Genomic DNA, 22607 nt, shown 5'->3' with positions numbered 1-22607 from the left:
GCCACAGTACGGTGTATGGATACAATTTCAGTGCTACAGGAATGCGCTTAAATAGGGGAGTGACATCTGATTTCTATTTTTAAAAGATCACACTGTTTTCTGAAGATGGAGAGTATAATGAAGGGAGGAGACAGGACACCAGTTAGGAGGCTTTTGTAGTTGTGTAAGGGCTTCCCTTGTGGCTCTGGTGGTAAAGAATCCGCCTGCAATGTGGGAGACCTGGGTTCGATCCCTGGGTTGGAAAGATCCCCTGAAGATGGGAAAGGCTCCCCACTCCAGTATTCTGGCCTGGAGAATTCCATGGACTAGTCCGTGGGGTCGCAAAGAGTCAGACACAACTGAGCGACTTTTCAAGGAAGAGGCAGTGACAGCAGGAAGCAAGAAGCAGAGAGGCCTAGATTGTGTTTTGGGGATATTGATCTTTCAGGACGTGCTAATGGATGGCTTTGGGAGTGGGGTGGATCAGAAGGAAAGGGAGGAGTCAAGGATGTGTTCCAGTGTGTGGCTTATGCAGCTGAACAGGGTGTGGGGTTTGTGAGATGGAAAGTGTAGGGTCTGGGGTAGGAGACTATCAAGAATTCAGTTTTGAACTTGTTAACTTTAAGATGCCTGTGAGAGGTGCAAGTGGAGATGTCACATGGGTAGTGAAACATTCTAGGCTAGACTGAAGGAGAGGCCAGGGTTACAGAAAAAAAACAATTTCTTCCCAAGTTTTACATATTTGTGACAAAATATGGAAACTACGAGTGCATGACCACTGTGCAGCCCTAGGCCCAGGCGGGAAGACATACTAGGCTTGGTTCAGAAGAGCTAAATTTTCGTCTAGGTGAGGCCACCTATCAGGTAGATAGCTTTATCAGTTCTAGAGCAAATCTGAGCCTTTGTGTTCTTGTTTATGAAATGGGCATCATGGCTGGTATTTTTTTTTTTTTAATTTTAGTTTTTTATTTTTTAAATTTTAAAATCTTTAATTCTTACAAAAAATATGGAACGCTTCACGAATTTGCGTGTCATCCTTGCGCAGGGGCCATGCTAATCTTCTCTGTATCGTTCCAATTTTAGTATATGTGCTGCCGAAGCGAGCACATGGCTGGTATTTTTAAAATTAATTAATTTTATTTTTGGCTGCGTTGGGTTTTTGTTGCTCACAGGCTTTCTCTAATTGCTGCAAACTGGGACTCCTCTTGTTGTGGAGCACAGGCTCTGGGCTCAAGGGCTTCAGTAGCTGCGGATCCCAGGCTCTAGAGCACAGGTTTAATAGTTGTGGAGCACGGGTGTAGTTGCTCTGCAGCATGTGGGTTCTTCCTGGACCAGGAATTGAACCCATGTCCCTTGTATTGGCAGGCAGATTCTTAACCACTGGACCACCGGGGAAGCCCATGATTGGTACTAATTCTTAAAGATTCAATCCAGGAAGAGGTGCCATCCCATAAATTGTTGTCTAGCCATGTCCTGTCAGAATGTTTTCTCATTTTAACCAAAATTTCCTCAAGTTCCAGAGCAAAGGTACATAAGGGTCATTTAACAATAATGACCCAAATTCCTGACGCTCATTCCTGTACCTGCTGATACCAGATCTGCCAAGCCCACATCTCTCGCAGATGTCTCTGGGCATCCCAGGATTGAGTGTCAACAGTGGCTCAAAAGCTGGTCTCCCTGCTGCTCTGTTCTATCACAGCTAAGCCTTCAGTGTGCAGAATCTGAGTGGCAGGGTGACAGGGCGGAACGGTCCCATCTCCACTGTGCTGCGGTGGGAAAGGGGTCCCAGAGGGGTCTTAATTTACGCCCCCATCCCAACAACAGTGCCTCACATGCTCAGAGAGGGGGTTGCTGAGCAGAACACATGAGAGTGGGTGGGAAGATAGTTTGGAGAGTCCACCATGTGCAAATTTTCTGTGTGTATCCTATCCTAGCGTTTACAGCATCCCTGCATGGTAGGTCATTATTATCTTTATCTAACAAAAGGAGAAATAGACTGAAACTGGTGAAAACTTGCCCTAGGCCACATGACTAACTTCAGCTGACATAGAAAGCTATTAATCTGAGCTCTTTCTGCATCATCCTACTGCCTCTCCAACAAATGCGAAGGTCTAATGACTTCAACCAAGTCCATCTCCTTGTGACTATTGTCCGCTCCATGACAGAGCTCTCTGAAGCCTGTAATCAATGAGTGTGATGCTTCACTGAGCTCTGCGAATGTCTTTTCTCTAACAAATCCAAGTAACCACTTCGACACTGTAAAACGCAGCTGCTGTTGGACAACCAGCTGCATGGTGGATGGGAAGTCCTTTTAGCTTTCTTCTTCCCATTCAAATATCATATTTATGTAAAAGCAAAGTGATGATTGTTGAGGCTGGAGGGCTGTTTGTCTGCCACTTGGTGGGCCATCTGTTTAAGACTGCCAAACTCCTACTCATCTTTAAAGACAGAATGAAAATGTCTTCTCTCCTTGGAAGCCCTCCAGCTCTGCCCCAAACAGAATCAAGCATTCCCGCTGGGGCTTCCTAGAATACTCTGCTGGTATTGCTTGTGACAGATTATCAGCTATTTCCAATATTTGTTGTTTCCTCCCCCTGTAGAAAAGAGAGAGACTTCCCAAGTGGTCCAGTGGCTAAAACTCTGCATTCCTAATGCAGGGGAGCCAGGTTTCAATCCTTGATCAGGAAACTAGATCCCACATGCAGGAACTAAAGATCCCACGTGCTGCAGCTAAGAACAGGTGCAGTCAAATACGTAACACACATAACATAATTTTTTAAAAAGAGAGAACCTGTAAAGAAAAGGTTACATTTCCTTACCTTCCTTCCATCCATGTGTAGCCATGTGACTAAGATCCAGTAAATGAGATATAAATAGATGTGCCATGTGGCAGCTTCTGGGAGTCTTCCTAGAAGAAAAAGAAGATTCCTTCATCTCTTTGTCCTTTTCTCTGTTCTGCTGCTTGGAATGCGAATGTGATGACTGGAGCTCTAGTTGCCGTCTTGGACCCTAAGAATGAAGGTCCTATCTTAGGAAAAGTGGAACAGAGCTAGAAGAAGTCAGAGTCCTTAAGATTTATCACAGGAGAAATAATGTATAAACCCTGAATTGCCTACCTTCAGATTGTTATATGGGAGAGACATTGCTACTAATAGAATCACTATTCATTTCAAGTCTCTGTCACTCATGTGCAAACCTAATCCCGAGTTATGTTACTTCTGTAACAAATATGTGGTACTTTCCAATTACCTTAGCATAACTGTGGTTTCCTATTATCGTCCCGGCTAGACTCATAGCTCCTCTCAGCAGGGACTAGGTTTCAGGTTTGGCTCAGTGCCAGACACAGTTGCTCAATGAAATGTCTTCTGAAGGAGGTGTGGTGAGTGATTGCATAAACAACCATGCAGTGTCTGCAGAGAGCACTTCAAGCATGAGCGACAACTGCGCTCTGCGTTCATTAGCTGACTTAATCCCCTTAAGAACCCCGTGAGGAAACCAGGCAATCAAGACATTCATTGACTTGCCCAAGATCACAGGCCACTGTGACAGGGCAGAGACTAGAACCCCAGTTTGCCTCAAACCCCAGCTCACATGTTTTCTACATCTCTTTCCCCCATGCTCCCAGGATGGAGGGCTGAGTTGTTGAGCTCTGCCTGAAAGGTCTCCCTTACGTACCTTTGCTGAGAACAAGGAAAGATACCTATGAAATTGCATGTATACTTTTTGTATTCCTCTCACTACCAGTTTTATTAAATTTGTTCTTCTGTGATTTTTGTGTGTGTTTTCTCTCTCCTGGAGTTTGCTGATATGAATTCAACCAATGAGAGAGCCAGTTCTGCCCAGAAAAATTCAGTGGATGGCCCAAAAGGTACATTAACCACCCAAAGGGGAAATGTAGGCTTTTGATTTAGTTATTATCTTCAAAACCCTAGTTTCTTGTTGTTTTTTTAAAAACCTAATCTGCTGTCCTCATTTACACTTATGGTTCTAGCCTTGGGTCTTGGAAGTAGGTAACATCTTATGAGAAGACATAACTGTCTTTTCAGTTCGGTTATCACTCATTAAGTTCCACTTTTGTGATAGTGAGTTCAGCACAGTGTTGATATCTGTGGGGAGGAGAGATTGACAGCACTGGAAAAAGAAACCTGAGAGATGATTACTGCTCCTCTCCCCCATCAGAAAACAGAATTTATCGAGTTAGAAACCTGTTTGTGCCTGGGTGTTAATTTATTGAGTGGGCCAAAAAGTTCATTTGGGTTTTTCTGTAAGATAGTGTAGGAAAACCTAAATGAACCTTTTGGCCAGCCCAACACAAAGGTGACTAAGTGACTACATAGGTCAGTGCCATTAAAAGAAACTTCATGTTCTCAGTCCTAGTAATGGGAGGCATAGCTTGCCAATCAGGGTTATAGGAGGAAGCTCCAGTGTTCTCAGGAGGCAGAAGGGAGTAAGGGGAAGGCATAGGCCACAGCCTTTACTGGAATTTCCTTAGGAAAGGCCAGATATGACAGTTTAAACAGCATAGAATTGGCTGTATTGAATAATTCTGGTGGGCTTTAGGGCATAAAGGCTGTCTCTAGTGGTCTGACACCTGGACCGGGATGATTTAAGTCAGGAGAAATATTGGTTTGGTATGAGAGTTAGATGCTTGCTCCTTGGAAGAAAAGCTATGACCAACCTAGACAACATATTAAAAAGCAGAGACATTACTTTGCCAACAAAGGTCCATCTCATCAAAGCTATGATTTTCCAGTAGTCATGTATGGATGTGAGAGTTGGACTATAAAGAAAGCTGAGCATCAAAGAATTGACACTTTTGAACTGTGGTGTTGGAGGAGACTCTTGAGAGTCCCTTGGACTGCAAGGAGATCCAACCAGTCCATTCTGAAGGAGATCAGCCCTGGGTGTTCATTGGAAGGACTGATGCAGAAGTTGAAACTCCAATACTTTGGCCATCTGAGTGAAGAACTGACTCATTGGGAAAGACCCTGATGCTGGGTAAGATTGAAAGCACGAAGAGAAGGGGATGACAGAGGATGAGATGGTTGGATGGCATCACTGACTTGATAGACATGAATTTGAGTAAGCTCTGGGAGTTGGTGATGGACAGGGAAGCCTGGCGTGCATGGGGTCACAAAAAGTCGGACACGACTGAGCGACTGAACTGAACTGAACTGTGAGAGTCAGATATGGCCTCTGGTTCATGCAGGAGATGTAGACAACTTTGGTCATTAGTTTGGCCCTGTAATTAATGGGTGCCAAATAGACAAATACAGAACCTAAGAAAACTGTGTTAGAACATAACTCTTAAGTATCATCCTAGATTATTTCACACGTCATCAGTATTTGAAGTTAAGCAATCTCTTTTCTTGATGGAGAAAGGGAGGTGCAAAGAGGTATGTAAATTATATCTCAGTAAAACCATTAAAAAAACCCTCAAACTTGGGGACCACTCATTGAGAGGTATGGGGGGTTCCAAATAGAGGTAAATATTTGTGGGAGACTTTGCAAGTCCCCCAAATCTACATATATATTCAATTAATGTAGACGTATGAGTCAAAGAGGAAGAATTAAAGGAAATTAGAAAATATTTTGAACTGAGTAGAAATGAAACGCCTTTTGCTAATATGAAAAATGTTATAGAGTTTCTTCTGAACACTAAGCATTCCACAACTGTTTTAGATATAGTGATTTTATTTTTTCCTGTTTGAGTTATTTGTACTTTGTAACTATTATAAATATTGCTGCTGTGAACATTCATATGCAAATGTTTTGTGTAGATATATGTTTTCATTTCTCTTGGATATATGTACACCAAGGGTGGAATTGCTGGGTCTTATGTTTAACATTTTGAGGAACTGCCATACAGTATTCCAAAGTGATCATCATACGTATTTTAAAGAATGTAAGAGGAGAAAATACAGTATTATATTTACTATATACAACCAGATATGTTTACAATATATATTATATATTTATTGTTTATATTCTATATTACTGTATATATTGTACTTATGATAGATAACCAGGTATTTACAGTTTCTGTTGCTTTTCCTTCATTTCTGAAGTTCCAGGTTTCCCTCTGGAATCATTTTCCTTCTTACATCCCCTCCCTCCACCAAAAAAAATCCTCCATTTAAAATAGGCCTGCTTAATTAGTTCTCTTGGTTTTCTTTCTTCTGATAATGTCTTTATTTCACCTTCATTTTTGAAGGATGTTTTTTCTGGATATAGAATTCTGGGTTGACAGTTCTTTTCTTTCTGTACTTTTCAATGTTGTTCCACAGCCTCTGGTCTCAATGGTCTGATGAAAAATCCACAGTCATTTAAATTCTTGTTTCCTTTTCTCATCCTAGCTGACAATTCTATTGATCATTTTTTGCTAATATTGTACTGACAGAGCATACCTATCAGACTCCGGTTTTGAGGAGACCCACAAAACAAGTCAAGAGGATATCAGCCGCAAGAGAACTTGAGAGTATGCTTCCTAAGCAGGTGAGCACGTGATTGCAAGTTTCATAGTAGAGATGGCTTAAAAGGTGCTAGGAGTTCTGGCTGGAAAATTTAGGTCTGTGAAAATGGCAGAGTAAAAACTGGGGTGTTTCTGATTGTAGACTCAGTTAATAGAGTAAGGAAATCTCCTGCAGATAATTACTGACTGAAGCGGGCACAAGTTTGAGTGAGCAATTTAGCCTGGATTTCTCCAGATTTAAATTATTTGCTTGAAACTCAGGAGCCTAGTTGTAATGGAAAGAGAACCCTGGGCCTCTGTTTCCTACTCTATAAAATGTGGACAATAATTACTAGGTCCTGGTGGTCTAATGAGGTTTATCTGAGGTAGTGATGATAAATAACATGTAATAAACACTTACTATATGTCAGGCATTATACTAAACCTGTGGAGAAGGAAATGGCAACCCGCTCCAGTATTCTTGCTTGGAGAATGTCATGGACAGAGGTGCCTGGCAAGCTACTGTCCACGGCATTGCAGGAGTCGGACATGACTTAGCAACTAAGCCACCAGCACCACCATACTAAACCTATGCATACAGTGTATTTTATTTTACTGTCACAATCCTTTGAAACAATTACTCCTGCTATTCTTTAGTTTATTAGTGAGGAAACTGATGCTCAGAGCATGCTGAAACAAAGACCCAGCACAGCCAAATAAGTGTGCATGTGTGTGAAGTTGCTTGTGACCCTATGGACTGTAGCCCACCAGGCTCCTCTGTCCATGGAATTCTCCAGGCAAGATTACTGGAATACTGGGTTGCTATTTCATAATGGCACAGACTGGCCCTCACTGGGAGATGGGGCTTTAGGAATTATGGGACTAAATGATCTATGAGTTCCCTTCTGACTCCAAGTTTCTGTGATACCAGTAGGATCTTGCTAAAGAGTAGTGATTCCCAGCTGGGGGCAGTTTTGCCCCCCAGGAGACATTTGGCCATGTCTGGAGGGATTTCTGGTTGTCACAACTGGGTGTGGGGGCAAAGTACTGCTAGTATCTATTCCGTGGAGACCAAGGATGCCGCTCAGCCTTCTACAGTGCCCAGGACAGTCTCCCACAGCAAAGGACTATCTGGCCCCAAATGGCTAAGTGCCAAGGTGGAGAGAGCCTGCTATACTGCTAAGTCACTTCAGTCATGTCTGACTCTGTGCGACCCCATAGACGGCAGCCCACCAGGCTTCCCCATCCCTGGGATTCTCTAGGCAAGAATACTGGAGTAGGTTGCCATTTCCTTCTCCAATGCATGAAAGTGAAAAGTCAAAGTGAAGTCGCTCAGTCATGTCCGACTCTTCGCGACCCCCTGGACTGCAGCCTACCAGGCTCCTCTGTCCATGGGATTTTCCAGGCAAGAGTACTGGAGTGGGGTGCCATCGCCTTCTCCAGAGCCTGCTATAGATGAAGGAAATCTCATTAAGCAATGAAAATGAATATGATTAGGGACTTCCCTGGTGGTCCAGTGGCTAAGACTTCACCCTCCAAATGCCGGGGGGTGGGGGGTGGGGTGGCCCAGGTCTGGTCCCTGGTTGGGGAACTAGATTCCATGTGCTGCAGCTAAAGATCCCACATGTGACAGCTAAAAAAGATCCCATATACTGCAACTAAACTAAAAGAACATGCCATAACTAAGACCTGGTGTGGCCAAATAAATATTTAGTAAATAAATACATGTGTTTTTTTAATTAAAAAATAAAGTAAAATAAAACAAAGTAAATAGGATTAGAGAATAATGTGGTTAGGTGCTACTACAGCATTTATTCATGAGACAGAATTTTTGTCTGGTTAAATTATAACCACTTCTTCAAAATAAAACTTGTTTTAAAAAATAACAACAACAAAAAATAACAAAAGTAGTACACGATCACTACAGAGATTTTGGAGAAAAGGCAGAGGAATATAAGGAAAGAAAACAAATCACTGTCAGCCCCTGCCAATTCTCTTTCCTGATATCTATTCAGCATCTCAAATACAGAACATCCCAAACAAACCTCTGGATTGTTCTACTCTGTCAACCTTTTCTTCCCCAGACTTTCCCAGCTGGGCACCTGGCACCTAACCCTTTAGAGTCATCCTTGACTCCCCCTCTTTCTCATACCTACTTTGATTCCGTTAAATCCTGCCAATTCTGCTTTTACAGTATAATCACAAATCCCATCACTTCTCACCTCCCTCCCAACTACCCAGCCCCAGCCCCAGCACTAACCAAACCACTGTAGAGGTCTCCTAAGGGCTCTTCTTGTCTCCATTGCTCACCCACTGCAGTCATTTCTCCACACATCAGTTAAAGGGAGCTTTAGAAAAAAATTAATCCGATCATGTTGTAACCCAGCTCGAAACCTTCCCGATGGCTTCAGCCACACTTAGAAAATTCTAGCTCCTTTCCGTGGCCCGGAGACCCCACTCCTTCTTCAGCGTCATCATTTGTTCTCTTTTGAGCCATGCGGGCCTGTTTTCCATCCCTCAGCCACAGCAAGCTCCTGTCTGTCTGGGGGTTCTCTTGCACTTGCTGTCCCCCTTGCCTGGAACATCGCCCAGATCTTCCTTCCATTGTTCAGGGTCTGCCAGGATCACTCCTCCTCAAGGCAGCCCTCCCTGACCACTCCATGGGAAAGATTCCTCTCCTCCCCAGTCTCCCATACCACCACCCACACCCCTTGATCTGCTTGATTCTTACCTGAAGCCCTTATTATTCCATAGTATCATGTACTTTCTTACTTGTTGTTTAGTTTGTTGTTTTTCTCTCAACTATAATACAAGCCCTTTAGGGCTGGAATGTGTCCTATTATCGGCTGATATGCCAGTGTCTAGATCAGTGTGTATACATGGTAGTCACCCACTATATATTTGCTGAGTGAGTTGCTGACATTTTAGGAACTAGGCTTCTAGTCTCTCATCTATCTTTTTTTGTTTGATTTATTTCATATAATTATATTTATTTTATACAATATACATAATATTATCTACCTAATTTTGTATCTTGATTTTTAAAATCACTGTTGCATCTAAAACTGTATTTTAGTGCCAACTCTTAGTAAACATTTTAATAGTGGCATACTATTCCTTTGGGTAGAGATATCAACATCTCCTTGAACATTTAGATTATTCCAATCTTCTGCTGTAGTAATTATCACTGCAGTAAACATCGTAGTGCCTAAATCTTTTTTGCTTGTGGGTAATTTTCCTTAGGGTAGCATCCTAAAATGAGTTCCTAGATAAAAGATATGGGTACTTTTACATTTCTTAATACATACTGTAAAAATGACAATATCCTTTATTTTACTCCTCTCTCTTTCCTACTCAGTCTTACCCTGCCTGCAAAAGCCCTCCGCTGACTCCAAACCTCTTCAACATTTATGGGAAGAGCCCTCTGATTGTGTACTTCCTCCTGAACTACTCCACCCTGCAGCAGCATGGCCAAGACCTGTTGATGGTCAGAAGAGAAAGAACCAAGACCATCCCATATCCTTTCCACCGTGGGTTAGACACACACCACTCCAGATCCCTGCTTCCCCTACCCCGAAGCAAGGGTGAAGAAAGACACATCTAACCCTCAGCACAGCACCTGACACATAGTAGGGACCTATCAAGGGTGACCATTGATACATGCCTATGGGTCAGAATCTTGCTCATTTTAATTCAAAACCTGCCTCATGCTGTGGGGGACCCTGGGCAAGTCAGATTTCCCTGTGTGCAAAATCTCTTCCTATCTACCATACAGAATGGGCTACTTAGGGACTGTAACATACTTTGCAATTTACTAATGCCACCCAGATGCCCGCTGACCCCACCGTATATATTGATCAGGAATTTTGGTGTCTAGGTGTGTGTTTCTTCTAGCATCCTCCTCACACACACACACCCCTCCGCAAGACCCATTAGCAAATTCCTGGCCCCATTGACATTTATCGTAAAGATATGGTCAAAACCCATATCTTTAGAAAATAGGTGTGATATGTGTTGGTGTCTGAGTCTTAGCAGTTTCCACTGAGGGTCAGAACATGGGATCAAATAGACCTGGATTCAGGAACCAACTCAACTGCTTACCAGCTGAGTGATCTTAGACAAATTCCAGCTTCTCTCTGAGCCTCATTTTTTCACCTATAAAATGGGGATAACAGTACCTGCCTCATAGGGTTGTAATGTAGAGAACAGGTACAGCGCCTGGCAGGTAACAAGTGATTGAGTGAATGCTACCTGTCGGCACAGTACTTTGTTATTTATAAAATGCTTTCCCTTATATCACCTCATCACTGTCCTCTGTAAGGACAGTGTAGTGTAGTAGAAAGAGCCTAGGTTGGGGAAACCCACCCCTGGATTTGAGTCCCAGTTCAATAGCCCACTGGCTTCAAGATCTCATGTGCGCACCTTCAACTCTAAGCTCAGTATCTTTATCAACTCATTCCTAAAATGAGGATAGTCACACCAAATCAATAGTGTTGTGACCAGGATTAAATGGCATAGAGCTGGTACTAAAAAAAGTAGTGACCATCATTATTCTCATTAACAGCATCTGAGGTAGGTATTATTATCCCTATTTTATAGATATAGCAATGGAGGCACAGAGGGTGGCATACATTGTCTGATGTCCCACAGCTCGTGATGAGTGTAACTGAGATTCTGACCAGTTCAGAAGGGGTGGAAGGGAGGGGAAGGTAGAGAGAACTTTTCACCATATTAATACAAACATGAGATAGGGAATCAGAATTGGGCCTGAAAGGAAAGGAAAGGAAAGTTGGAATCCCTTTCTATTCACCACTTTGACAATAGAGTAAGAATTTTAGATGGGAGTCTAAAATAAGCGCTTCTAGGCCTTCCAGGAGCTTCCTAGGTGATGCAGTGGTAAAAAATAAATCTGCCTGCTTATGCATGAGACGCAAGAGATGTGGGTTCAGTCCCTGGGTGAGGAAGATCCCCTGGAGAAGGAAATGGCAACCTGCGCCAGTATTCTTGCCTGGGAAATCCCATGGACAGAGGAGCCTGGCGGGCTACAGTCCATGGGGTTGCAAAGGATCAGACACAGCTTACCGACTGAGCATAGCACACAGCCCTCCCATCAGCAGGAGGGGAGAAGGACTTTATTAAAGATGGGAGAGTGGCCAAGCCATGGAGAGGTTAGGCTTTTTCTTTCCCAAGCAGGCCACGATCAAGGCCATGGAGGGTTTCCTGCTCAGATTTCTAGAAGCAGGTCAGTTTCCCCACTCGGGCATCTCACCTCCCTCCTCCCCATGCCCTGGACATATCCCACCAACAAAGCTGAGTCAATACCAAGTGACGGTGTGGGGTTTTCCTTGACATTAAAGCCACTGAGTCCACCCTGACCTATGCTGAGGTCATCAACCTGACACTGAGCAACATGAAGAAGCGGAGGGAAAACTTTCACCAGCTGAACTGGCTTCACTGGAGTGAGTGGAATTACTTTGACGAGTACCTGAAGGAGCTGCAGGACAACTTCCTCAGGTATTTAAGGGGCCTTTGAGGGAAAGAGGCGTGGTTTCAGCATTTGTCTATTGCAGCATGTCACGCTAATTTGTAACTGGGGTCCAGCCCTATAACCCGTGCGTTCAGAATGTAAATTCCACAATAACAGAGACCAGGTCTTTTTCTTTTTACAAGTTATTTTTTTTCCTGACTACAAAAACATTTATTCACAATGAAAACATAGAACCTGGAAAAACACCTACAGGTACACATTCACATTGCCAATATTTTTCTATAAATCCATCCAGTCTTTTTTCCTGGGCACATATATCTGTATCTCCAGGGGTGCAATTGGTGAATCTAGAATAGGAAATTCTATAGGACAAATAAACTGGATAAACCGGTTTCCTCAACACATGAAAAGCAAGGAAAATAGAAGAGGAGGGAGGAGGAGCTGTTGTTGTTTAGAAGACACTGGAGAGATATGTTAATCAAAACATTGTTTGGATCTGGACTTAAGTCAACCAGTTGAGATAATTATCTCAATTATGAGATAACTGGGGAAATTTGAACGTTGACCTGGTTTTAAGTGATATTAAGAAATTTCTTTTATTAGAGTGTTCCTTTCTTAAAGATATTACAATAAGTTTGTAGTTATTTTTTAAAGAGTTGTGTCTTAGATATATTATGAAGTATTTATGGCTGAAATGACACAGTGTCTAAGATTTGCCTTAAATTGACCCATTTGGCATGGGGACAGGGAAACAAAGGAGAATCAAGATTGACTTCATATTGATAACTTTTGAAGCAAGATAATGGGTAAATGATGTTAATTATATAACTTTCTTTACTTTTATATATGTTTAAATTTTTGAACAGTCTTTATTGTTATTCCATAACAATAATGGAAGATGACAAATGCCCGTGTGGAATATTAGTTGTAGGTGGGCTAGGACTCTTTGGGGATGTCAATTACCACTTGTTCCCCTAATGTGCCTCCCTTGTGGCTCAGGCAGTAAAGAATCCACCTGCACTGTGGGAGACCTGCGTTTGATCCCTGGCCTGGGAAGATCCCCTGGAGGGAGGGCGTGGCAACCCACTCTAGTATTCTCACCTGGAGAATTCCCAAGGACAGAGGAGCCTGGCAGGCTGCAGTCCACGGGGTTGCAGAGTCGTACATGACTGAGTGACTGAGCACAGCATCTGTAATGTGGCATATCCATTTGGAGCACTGGGATTGAAGGTGGTCAGACTGAAGCTGCAGGCACAGCTCTGTCTCATCCTCTCTATGAATTAGGTCCATCATTTAGCTCATGTGAGTCTTGGATACCCCATCTGTAAAGCAAAGACACTACTAACAGAGTAGTTGTGTGGGTTAAAGGAGATGTCTAGGTTGGTACCTGGCTCACAGGAAGTGCTCAGCAAATGACGGCTCTTAGAGGTCATACAAACCCACTCCAGTGTTCTTGCCTGGAGAATCCCAGGGACAGGGGAGCCTGGTGGGCTGCCATCTATGGGGTCACACAGAGTCAGACACGACTGAAGTGACTTAGCAGCAGCAGCAACAGCAGAGGTAATACATGTGACCTCATTCCCCAAAAACTGCAGGATCCAAAGCAGCACCAGGTCTTGGAGTTGGAAAGTTTGCTACTGGGGAGGCCTAGAGCAGTGTTCCTTAGAAAAGGCAATCCGGGGACTCCCCTGGTGTCCAGTGGTTTAAAATCTGCCTTGCTGTGCAGGGGATGCAGATTTGACCCCTGGTCGGGGAACTAAGATCCCACATGCCTCAGAGCTACTAAGCCTGTGTGCTGCAACTACTGAGCACACGTGCCACAGCTAGGACCCAAGACAGACAGACAAATAAATAAAAATAAAGTAAATAAATATACAAAGAAAGAAAAGGCAATCCAGGAGCTATCTTGCAGGGATCTCTGCTCTAGGTGGGGGAGGAACCTAGTTAGCACATGCAGTTGGAGCTGCAATGAAAGAGCGGGATCAGTCGCTGCTGCTGAACTTCGTTTCCTGTGAGTCAGAGCCGTGACCCTTAGACTTGTATGGGGGCCAAGCACCCGCAATTCAAAACACCCTTTGCAGAATTTTATGAAATGTTTCGCCATATGACCCTGTCATACAAGCTAAAGGTGCTCTTACTAGTGGAAAATAGGCGCCTAAGACAGGTATTGGAGAAGAAAATGGCAACCCTCTCCAGTATTCTTGCTTGGGAAATCCCGTGGACAGAGGAGTCTGACATGCTACAGTCCGTGGGATCGCAAAATTGTTGGACATGACTTAGCAACTCAACAACAAGAGTTGTATAGGCTTCAAAATCCCAAGAAATGACAATATAGGAAATACTGCTCAGTTGTTCAGTCATGTCTGATTCTTTGTGACCCCATGGACTGTAGCCCGCCAGGCTCCTCTGTCCATGGAATCTTCCAGGCAAGAATAGTGGAGTGGGTTGCCCTTTCCTTTCTCCGGTAGAAAATACTATCAAGGATTTATGTCCAAGCTTTCCTGTTAGAAAATGTCATCACAATGAAGACAAGTGCGGTTTGCTGCTTGTTTCCCTCTCTACTGCAAGCAGAAGCTGGCTTCAGAAGGTTAGGAAAAAAGGATGCCAAAAGTGAGAATGTTGTGTCAACATGATTTTTTTCTTTTGACTTGGGGTAAGACGTTGGAATAACCACCGGTTCAGGCCAAGGTCAACAGTAGTTTCCTGCGACCAGTCTTTTTACATCTATTCCATAGCAGCAGAGAAGTATATATGACACCATCTTAATTCACTTGAATGTATTTTTATTGCTATTTTGACTACCTTGAATGTCCATAACTTGTTTCTTCATTGAATAGAGGTCTACTCACTTTTCAAAGGTCAGCTGGTATACTTCCCAATTCCACTGAAAAGCGTCTCCTATCATAATAGCAGCAGCAGAAACTGACATTTACTGAGCACTTCCTGTGTGTTACTACAAGGCCCTGTGCTAATCGCGTGACCTACGTAACTCAATTTACCCTCAACATTATACTCGGTTCTATTGTTACCATGTTGAGATGAGTACACTAGCAAGGAGAGGTTAACTAACTTACTCAAGGACACACAGCAAATGGCAGAACCCCAAACTGAATTCCGCTCGCCTCAAGTTCATGCTTCAGCTTTCTCTCAGATGGTTGGTTTTCCTCACCTGTCTTCTTAATTTGAGTACATTCTGCTGAGGCAGGGACAATGTCTTATTTCTCTGTATCCCCCAGGGCCGTATGACTCCCAGCACAGAGCAGGAGCTTGGTGACTGAGTTGCTGCTGTGTGGCCAACTTTCTGCTTCAGTCAGTTGCTCTTGACAGATGTAATGAGTGAATTTGTAAAGATCTGCCACTTTTTAATGCGAAGACAGAGTAAAGAGTAAAAAGACAATGCTGACTCTTTAGTCTTCTTCCATGTGTCTTTGTGATTTTCCCACAGGGAGGTGAAGAATATTGATCAAAGAGCAAAAGACAAAAAAAAGGCAAACCACACGTTCATCCAGGCTTCAACCCTCTTTGAGGATACTCCTGAAAAGAAATCCAGAAGAATTTATCAGAGGGAGACTGAGTTTATTTTGAGGTTTGTTTGAACAAAGGCCATAGGAAAAGTAGAAATGTGAACATTGTAGGAATTCTTAATACATGGAAAGATATATATATATATAATATTTTTATAAAAGTCCACTCACTTTTATGTGTTAATCACTCAATTCTCACTTTATTTTTATTATTATTAATGGTAACTATAAGGGCTACCAATGACCTTGTACTTCCTCTATGCCAAATACTTGTACTTTATGAACTGTTTGAGTCAGAGGTCTTAGCTTGCAAGTGCCACAAAACCAACTCAAACCAGCTTGAGTGGAAGGAAAATCTCATGGTTTTTGTAACTGGAAAGGCCACAGACAGACTGGCTGCAGGTATGATAGACCTGAAGGCTCAAAGATTTTTACAGATTCTTTCCTTTTCTTTGTTTCTTTAAAAAATTTTTAATTTATTTAGGTAGGCTTTACTGGGTCTTTGTTGCTGCACGTGGGCTTTCTCTAGTTGCAGTGAGTAGGGGCTACTCTTCATTGCAGGGCAAGGGCTTCTCACTGTGGTGGCTTCTTTTGTTACAGAGCCTGGGCTCTAGGGCACATGGGATTCATTAGTTGCGGTGCTTGCAGGCTCCAGAGCGCAGGGGTTGGGGGCGGCTCAGTACTTGTGATAGTTGTGGCTTTTGGCTCTCGGGCTCAGTTGCCCTGAGGCATGTGAGATCTTCCTGGACCAGAGATCCAACAGGAGTCACGTATATTGGCAGGCAGATTCTTGTCCACTGGATCACCAGGGAAGTCGTCTCCCTTTCTTTTATGACCCTCTGTTCCTGTGTGCTGGCTTGCTTTTCAAGCTACTTCTGCCCTTGAAAGAAAAGACCCTGATGCTGGGAAAGATTGAGGGCAGGAGGAAAAGGGGACAACAGAGGATGAGATGGTTGGATGGCATCACCGACTCAGTGGACATGAGTTTGGGTAAACTCTGGGAGTTGGTGATGGACAGGGAGGCCTAGCGTGCTGCGGTTCATGGGGTCGCAAAGAGTCAGACACAACTGAGCAACTGAACTGAACTGCCCTTGAAAGAAAGAGCGCCAAGAACAGCCCCAAGCCTATGTCCTTATAGTGTATGACCTGAAAGAAAGAGAGACACCCTTTCCCAGCCTCCATAAACTAAGCCTCGCAAAAGTCTCTGATGGTGATGCCGAAAGCTCAGCTTCTGAACACCAGTGCCAAATCGAACCCCAGAGACAGAGTGTTGGATGAAGTAGAAAAGAAGAGACTTATCGTTTGCCAGGTGAAGTGGGGACACAGTAGGTGCCTGTCCTCGAAACTGTGTGTCCAAACCCCGGAGGATTTGATGAGTTTTATAGCAATTTCTCTTGAGTTTTCTTTGACCTATGTGTTGTTTAGAAGTATGTTGTTTAATCTCCAAGTATTTGGGGATTTTCCAGCTCTCTCTCTCTGCTATTGATTTCCAGTTAGATTCCATCTTGGTCTGAGAGTAGGCAAAATGTGATTTATCTTTTTTCAGATTTGTTTAGGTATATTTTTTTGGCCCAGAATTTGGTCTGTCTTGGTGAATGTTACATGTGAGCTTTCAGAGACTGTATAATCTGCTGTTTGGGGTGATGCAGTCTACAGATGTCAATTACATCCAGTTGATTATGGTATTGTTGAGCTCAAGTATGTCCTTACCGATTACCTGCCTGCTGGATCTGTCCATTTCCCATTAGAGGAGTGTGGAAGTTTCTGACTATGATATTGGAGTCACCTATTTGTCCTTGTTTTCAAGCAGTTTTTTCCTTGTGTAGCTTGATGCTGCTTTGTTAGGAGCAATACAGTAAGAATTGTTATGTCTTCTTGGAGAACTGACCACTTTATCATTATATAATGTCCTTCTTTATCCCTGATAACTTTTTTTGCTTTTGAATCTGCTCTGTCTGAAATTAGTATAGTTACCCTTGCTCTCTTTTGATCAGTATTAGCATGGTGTATTTTTCTTCATTCATTTACTTTTAATCTATAGCCACATTCTCTTTTAAGGAGCATTTCCAGAAGTCCCAAACAACATTTCCACTTACATCTCATTGCTAGAACGTGAATGCATGGCTACAGCAATTTCTTTCTTTTTAATAAACATTGTTTTAAAATATTTAAAATGTTCTTTTGTTAAAATAAAAATGATTATGATTTTATAATATTAATGAGGTACAACTTACCTAACATTTGCCCACTTTGCCAGTGCAATTCAGTGATTTTAGTAAATTTACAGAGATTTGCAACAATTACTGCAATTTAGCTTTAGAACTTTTTCATCACCCTAGAAAGATCCCTCATGCCCATGTGTAGTCAATTTCTTTTAACTTCTCCCTTTTTAATAACCTCCTTGGAAATATCATATAACATTACCAATTTATTTCAAGGGCCAGATATTAGTCACACGGTGATGTTAGCTTCAAAGGAGACTGGGAAATTAGTTGTTTGTTTTTTAAATCTGGGTACATTACCATCTTAATGTAAGAGTGGATGAGTTGTTAAATAACCATCTCTACCACAGATAGATGGTGTTATACTCTACATTTCAGAGGTAAAGAAACCAAAGCATAATGATTTGAGAAATTTAATGAAGGAAAACTTTCAACCTTCTAGGTGAAATTTTACTTCAAACTGGGAAGGAAATTTTCCTTCCTTCCTTCACATTTTAAAAATAATAGTTTAGCTTGAGGCCCACCTGTTTGAGCCACAGAATCCTGTAAATTCAATGGTGACTCATTAGCAGTCTTTCTGCTATCCAGATTAGATTCTCAGAAATACAAAAAGCCAACTAATCTAATTCACCAATATTGTTATTATTCCCTCAGACATGACTATCTTTCAATTACTTCTTTTTTTTATTGAAGTATAGTTGATTTACAATGTTGTGTTAATTTCTGCTGTACAGAAAAGTGATTCAGTTATACATAAAAATAAATTCTTTTTTATATTCTTTCCACTACAGTTTGTCTCAGGATATTGAATATAGTCCCCTGTGCTGTACAGTAAAACTTTTGTCATTTATTCATTTTATGTATAATAGTTTATATCTGCTAATCCCAAACTCCCATTCTATCCCTCCCCCACCCTTTCAGTTTACAGCTTTTCACCCTACTTCTTAATCTAGCTAACCCCTCAGTAACCCTTAAAACCCAGCTCAGACATCACCTCCAGGAAGTCTTCCCTGATTTACCCACTCAGGGTATTGTCCTGTGCTTTCCTGATCACATACCACAGAACATAGCATATTCTAGTCACAGATTTGCTTGTCCATAAATTGAGATTTGTCCTTGAGGTCAGGAATACTGCCCTAGATGACCTTTTTTTTCCCTCCAGGGCTTAGCACCCAACAGATCCTCAGTCAGTACTTAGCAGATGAATGAGGGAGTCATTGCCATGTGTTCAGCACTCTGCTTCAGTTATTTGCTATTGCCAGTGTTTTGGCTGATTTGTAAACTTTTTCTTTCAGTACTTATCAAGATTCTAGGGAAACCTTTGAAGAGATCACAGTGAAGTTTTGAGCCAATTTTTGTAAATGTCTTTTTTGTTTCCCCCACAGGAAGGAAAAAGAAGAGAGGAATGGAGAATGGAAACAGAATTCGACTGACTCTTCCTTCTCACCATCAAGCACTGATGAACTCTTTTCCCTGTAGGAACTTGGAAGCTCCCACAACATTTCTGACGTGCCTGCTAGTAGAACAAAAACAGGAGAAAAAGAAACTTGTGGCCAAAGACTGAGAAATAGAAATAAATATTCCCAGTGTAGGGGAAAGGTTCCACTATAGTTTTTCCTAGGTTGAGTGAAAAGCAGGAGTGGGGAGATTTTTCCTTAGGTCACTACATTTACTCATGCATTTACTCTTTTACCCATTATTTCACTTATATAGCTAACAATGTTAAGTGGTGGCTCAGACGGTAAAGAATCCACCTGCGATGCGGGAGACCTGGGTTCTATCCCTGGGTCAGGAAGATCCCTTGGAGAAAGGAATGGCAAACCACTCCGGTATTCTCACCCAGAGAATTCCATGGACAGAGGAGCCTCGAGGGCTACAGTTCATGGGGTCGCAAAGAGACAACTGAGCGATTAACACTTTCACTTTGTTTATAATAATAATGGCTACCAATTTAGTGTTTACTCTGTGCCAAGCATTAAGCTCAACACAATACAAACATGTACGTGCGTGTTCAGTTGCTAAGTCAGGTCCTAATTCTTTGTGACCCCATGAACTGCAGTCCTCCAGGCTCCGCTGTCCATAGGATTTTCCAGGCAAGATACTGGAGGGGGTTGCCATTCCCTTCTCCAGGGGATCTTCCCGACCCGGTCGGGAGCAGCAGAGGCAAAGACTCAGATGCAGCAAGTAACATGGCAGGAGGTCAAGGAAGCATGTGAGGGGCTCTAGGAGGGACGAACCTGGAGAAGATTCCTGGACAAACCATGAAGGAATTTTCTAAACAAAACCACTTTAGTATCTAAGTGGTGGGAATCCATGAACCATATTAAACAGGGAACCACATGGCCATATTTGGACTTTTCAAGTCCTGGTGGCAGATGGTGGGCTACATGATGGAATTATGAATGTACTTCAGGGGATTTGCAAAGTCTTCCACAAACATCTATCTCTACGTGAAATCCTGGCTATCTTTTTAATCAGTAGTCTCAAGCTTTTGGAGAAGGCAGTGGCAACCCACTCCAGTACTCTTGCCTGGAGAATCCCAGGAACGGGGGAGCCTGGTGGGCTGCCGTCTATGGGGTTGCACAGAGTCGGACACGACTGAAGCAACTTAGCAGCAGCAGCAGCTCCAAGCTTTCTTGATCTTATATCTCTCTTAATAAAACATTTATGAGAACTCAGCTAACAGCTTGTTACAAAAATTGCGCTCTTCCAGACCCCCTTGCCTATTCCACAGCAACACTTTCCACTTTCTTAACTGTTTTGTTATTTGTTTTCCTCCATATGTTTAAATACCCTGGTGCTCTTGATTTTCTAGTGTTCGGCATTATCTATTGAATTCTCACAGAAAGGTGAGGACTAGACTCACACATGCACACACTGTCCCTCTCCCATCCTGCCAATGTGTTTCTATTGTGATTTTGGCTGGTTCCTTAATCAGTATTATTATACCATCAACACCATTACCATGAGCTACAGAATATACTTTCACTGTTTTTGTTTCTTGCAAAACTCTTTGCTGTCGCTGGAACTAAGTCTCTTTTTCAATCTACTTGTTTTCTTTTTTTCCTTTTTTAATATACTTATCACAGTCTATCTCCAAATTCTCCCAGTACATTCAGTCACTTTACATAATCTATCAGTTTCACCTCCATTTCCCAGCCTTCTGCTCTACTTCACTCTAGGTGGTTCATTTCCAGGCTGTTTAGATACTGTTGGGAATTCCTTTCTTCATTCTCTTGACCACATTGGTTTTTTAACCTACTTCTCTTTGTGTCTTTATGGTTCACCCACAGAAAGGTGATCAAGAAGTCAAATCCAATGCAGAAAAATGAAATAGTCTTTATCTTATCACCTTCCATCTCACCTGCATGAATCCTTGTCTAAGAATCAAAAGAACTTTTTGGATGAAGTTTTCACGTGCTGTTGGATTTACTCTAAAATAGAAAGAAGAAAACAAAAAATAATACAATAATACATTTAGTCATTCCTCTCCATAGGACAAAGAATATTAAAGTCCACTCCTACCTGAACCAAAGTTAGAATTTAAATTGGCATAAAGTGACCTCATTCATTCATGTATTTGCTTACTAATTCTCTCATTCACTTGTTTATTAATAACAACACTATGGAGTATATATAGGTATGTATTATATGTATCATATAATAGTAATCATAGGAGACATCATTTCTTAAGTACTTACTAAGTCCTGAGTACTCCAAGTCCTTTTCAGACATTATCTCAGATTTAACCCCTTTCCCCTCTTTGCCCCTAGGTGGGTGTTGGTACCTCCATTTCTCTGAGGAGGACACTGGGGCTTGAAAAGATGTTGAGGAAGCGTTCACTAGGGTCTATCTTATGCCATGTTTGCACACACCGGGTCCTGTTGATACAGAGATGAATAAAGACATAGTACCTGACCTACAAGAAGGGGGAAGATGTGTAAACCAATAAATGCATTAAAGTTGTGCTAGAGATCTGTGTGGAATCCAAGAAAAACTTCCAAGAGAGACTTCACCGTGGCTCAGAAGTACAGGGGCCAATGTGTAGAAGGACCTGCAGTTGGGGCTGAGGGGTTCGAACTTTATCATATGGGTCTCAGGGCACAAGGAAGTAACCTGGTCTGTGTTAGAACAGTCTGCCCAACCCAGCCAAGAGGGGGAAAAAATCAAGCAAATGACTGCCTGAACAAAGAAGCAATTAAGTACATTCTTGGAACAGATGGTGTCTCCCTTAGATAACATCTTCACTTGAACTTGAGTGTGATTCTAGGTGACCCCCTTGGAGAATATTACCCAGGTAAAGGATTGGAAGAAGGGTAAAAGGGAAGAGCTCAAGCTTTGGACCCAGAAAATTCAGAACTTTGGATCCCTGTTCTGCGTCATAGTAGATTTATGAGCTTAGGCCTAGTAGCTTTTGTGATTTGACTTTTCTAAATTTGTTTTCTTGAATGCAGAAAGGGAGTGTCTGCCTAGGAAGGTAGTGTTAGGTTGGTTAAATGAGATAATTTATGCAAAGTTCCTGGCTTAGCATATTTCACTTGATAATTGCTACCAGCTATTGTTGTTTGTTATTATCATTACTGTTAAAAGGTATACTCTTCTCCTGAAACCAAGACATGTTGAACATGGAAGCCAGGACATGTCTTTCAGGATAATCCTTTGCACAGCTTGGTTCCCAGATCATGCCTGCTCAGACCCCTTCCAGAAGTTACTGAGGACTCATAACCATAGGCCTCTTGGCAGTTCAAGATTAAAAGATCTGTCTCTACTCTTTGTAAATATTAGAAGGGAAAATTGTGGTGAAGAATTCTTCACACCCTTTATAAAGGGGGGAGGGGATAAAGTGCCAAAGGGAACATTTAAGAAGCACTAGCTATAATATGGAATAAAGCAAATGAGTAATTGTGTAATACCCCCATATGGTCTTGAGTTTGAATTGATTA

General features: G+C 42.2%; 1 protein-coding gene and 1 non-coding gene across 2 annotated transcripts in view; one reads left to right on the top strand and one right to left on the bottom strand.

The window, feature by feature from the left end:
• Positions 1 to 19266, top strand: part of FAM227A (family with sequence similarity 227 member A) — a 37372-nt gene extending 18106 nt beyond the window's left edge. The window contains exons 8-13 of the mRNA XM_069586020.1: positions 3778 to 3847; positions 6380 to 6474; positions 9789 to 9946; positions 11792 to 11944; positions 15364 to 15504; positions 19050 to 19266. Of these exons, the coding sequence (XP_069442121.1) occupies positions 3778 to 3847; positions 6380 to 6474; positions 9789 to 9946; positions 11792 to 11944; positions 15364 to 15504; positions 19050 to 19143 (711 nt within the window). The 3' untranslated portion in view covers positions 19144 to 19266. The remainder of the gene's footprint in view (positions 1 to 3777; positions 3848 to 6379; positions 6475 to 9788; positions 9947 to 11791; positions 11945 to 15363; positions 15505 to 19049) is intronic.
• On the bottom strand, positions 980 to 1086 carry LOC138438365 (U6 spliceosomal RNA). Its single transcript, XR_011256304.1, has one exon. It is a non-coding gene; the product is annotated as a U6 spliceosomal RNA (small nuclear RNA).
• Positions 19267 to 22607: the final 3341 nt, after the last annotated feature.

Source organism: Ovis canadensis, chromosome 3 (assembly GCF_042477335.2).
Source record: "Ovis canadensis isolate MfBH-ARS-UI-01 breed Bighorn chromosome 3, ARS-UI_OviCan_v2, whole genome shotgun sequence".
Classification (NCBI taxonomy): Eukaryota; Metazoa; Chordata; class Mammalia; order Artiodactyla; family Bovidae; genus Ovis; species Ovis canadensis.
Note: the sequence above shows the minus strand (reverse complement) of the source record. Positions and strands in the feature narration are given on the sequence as shown.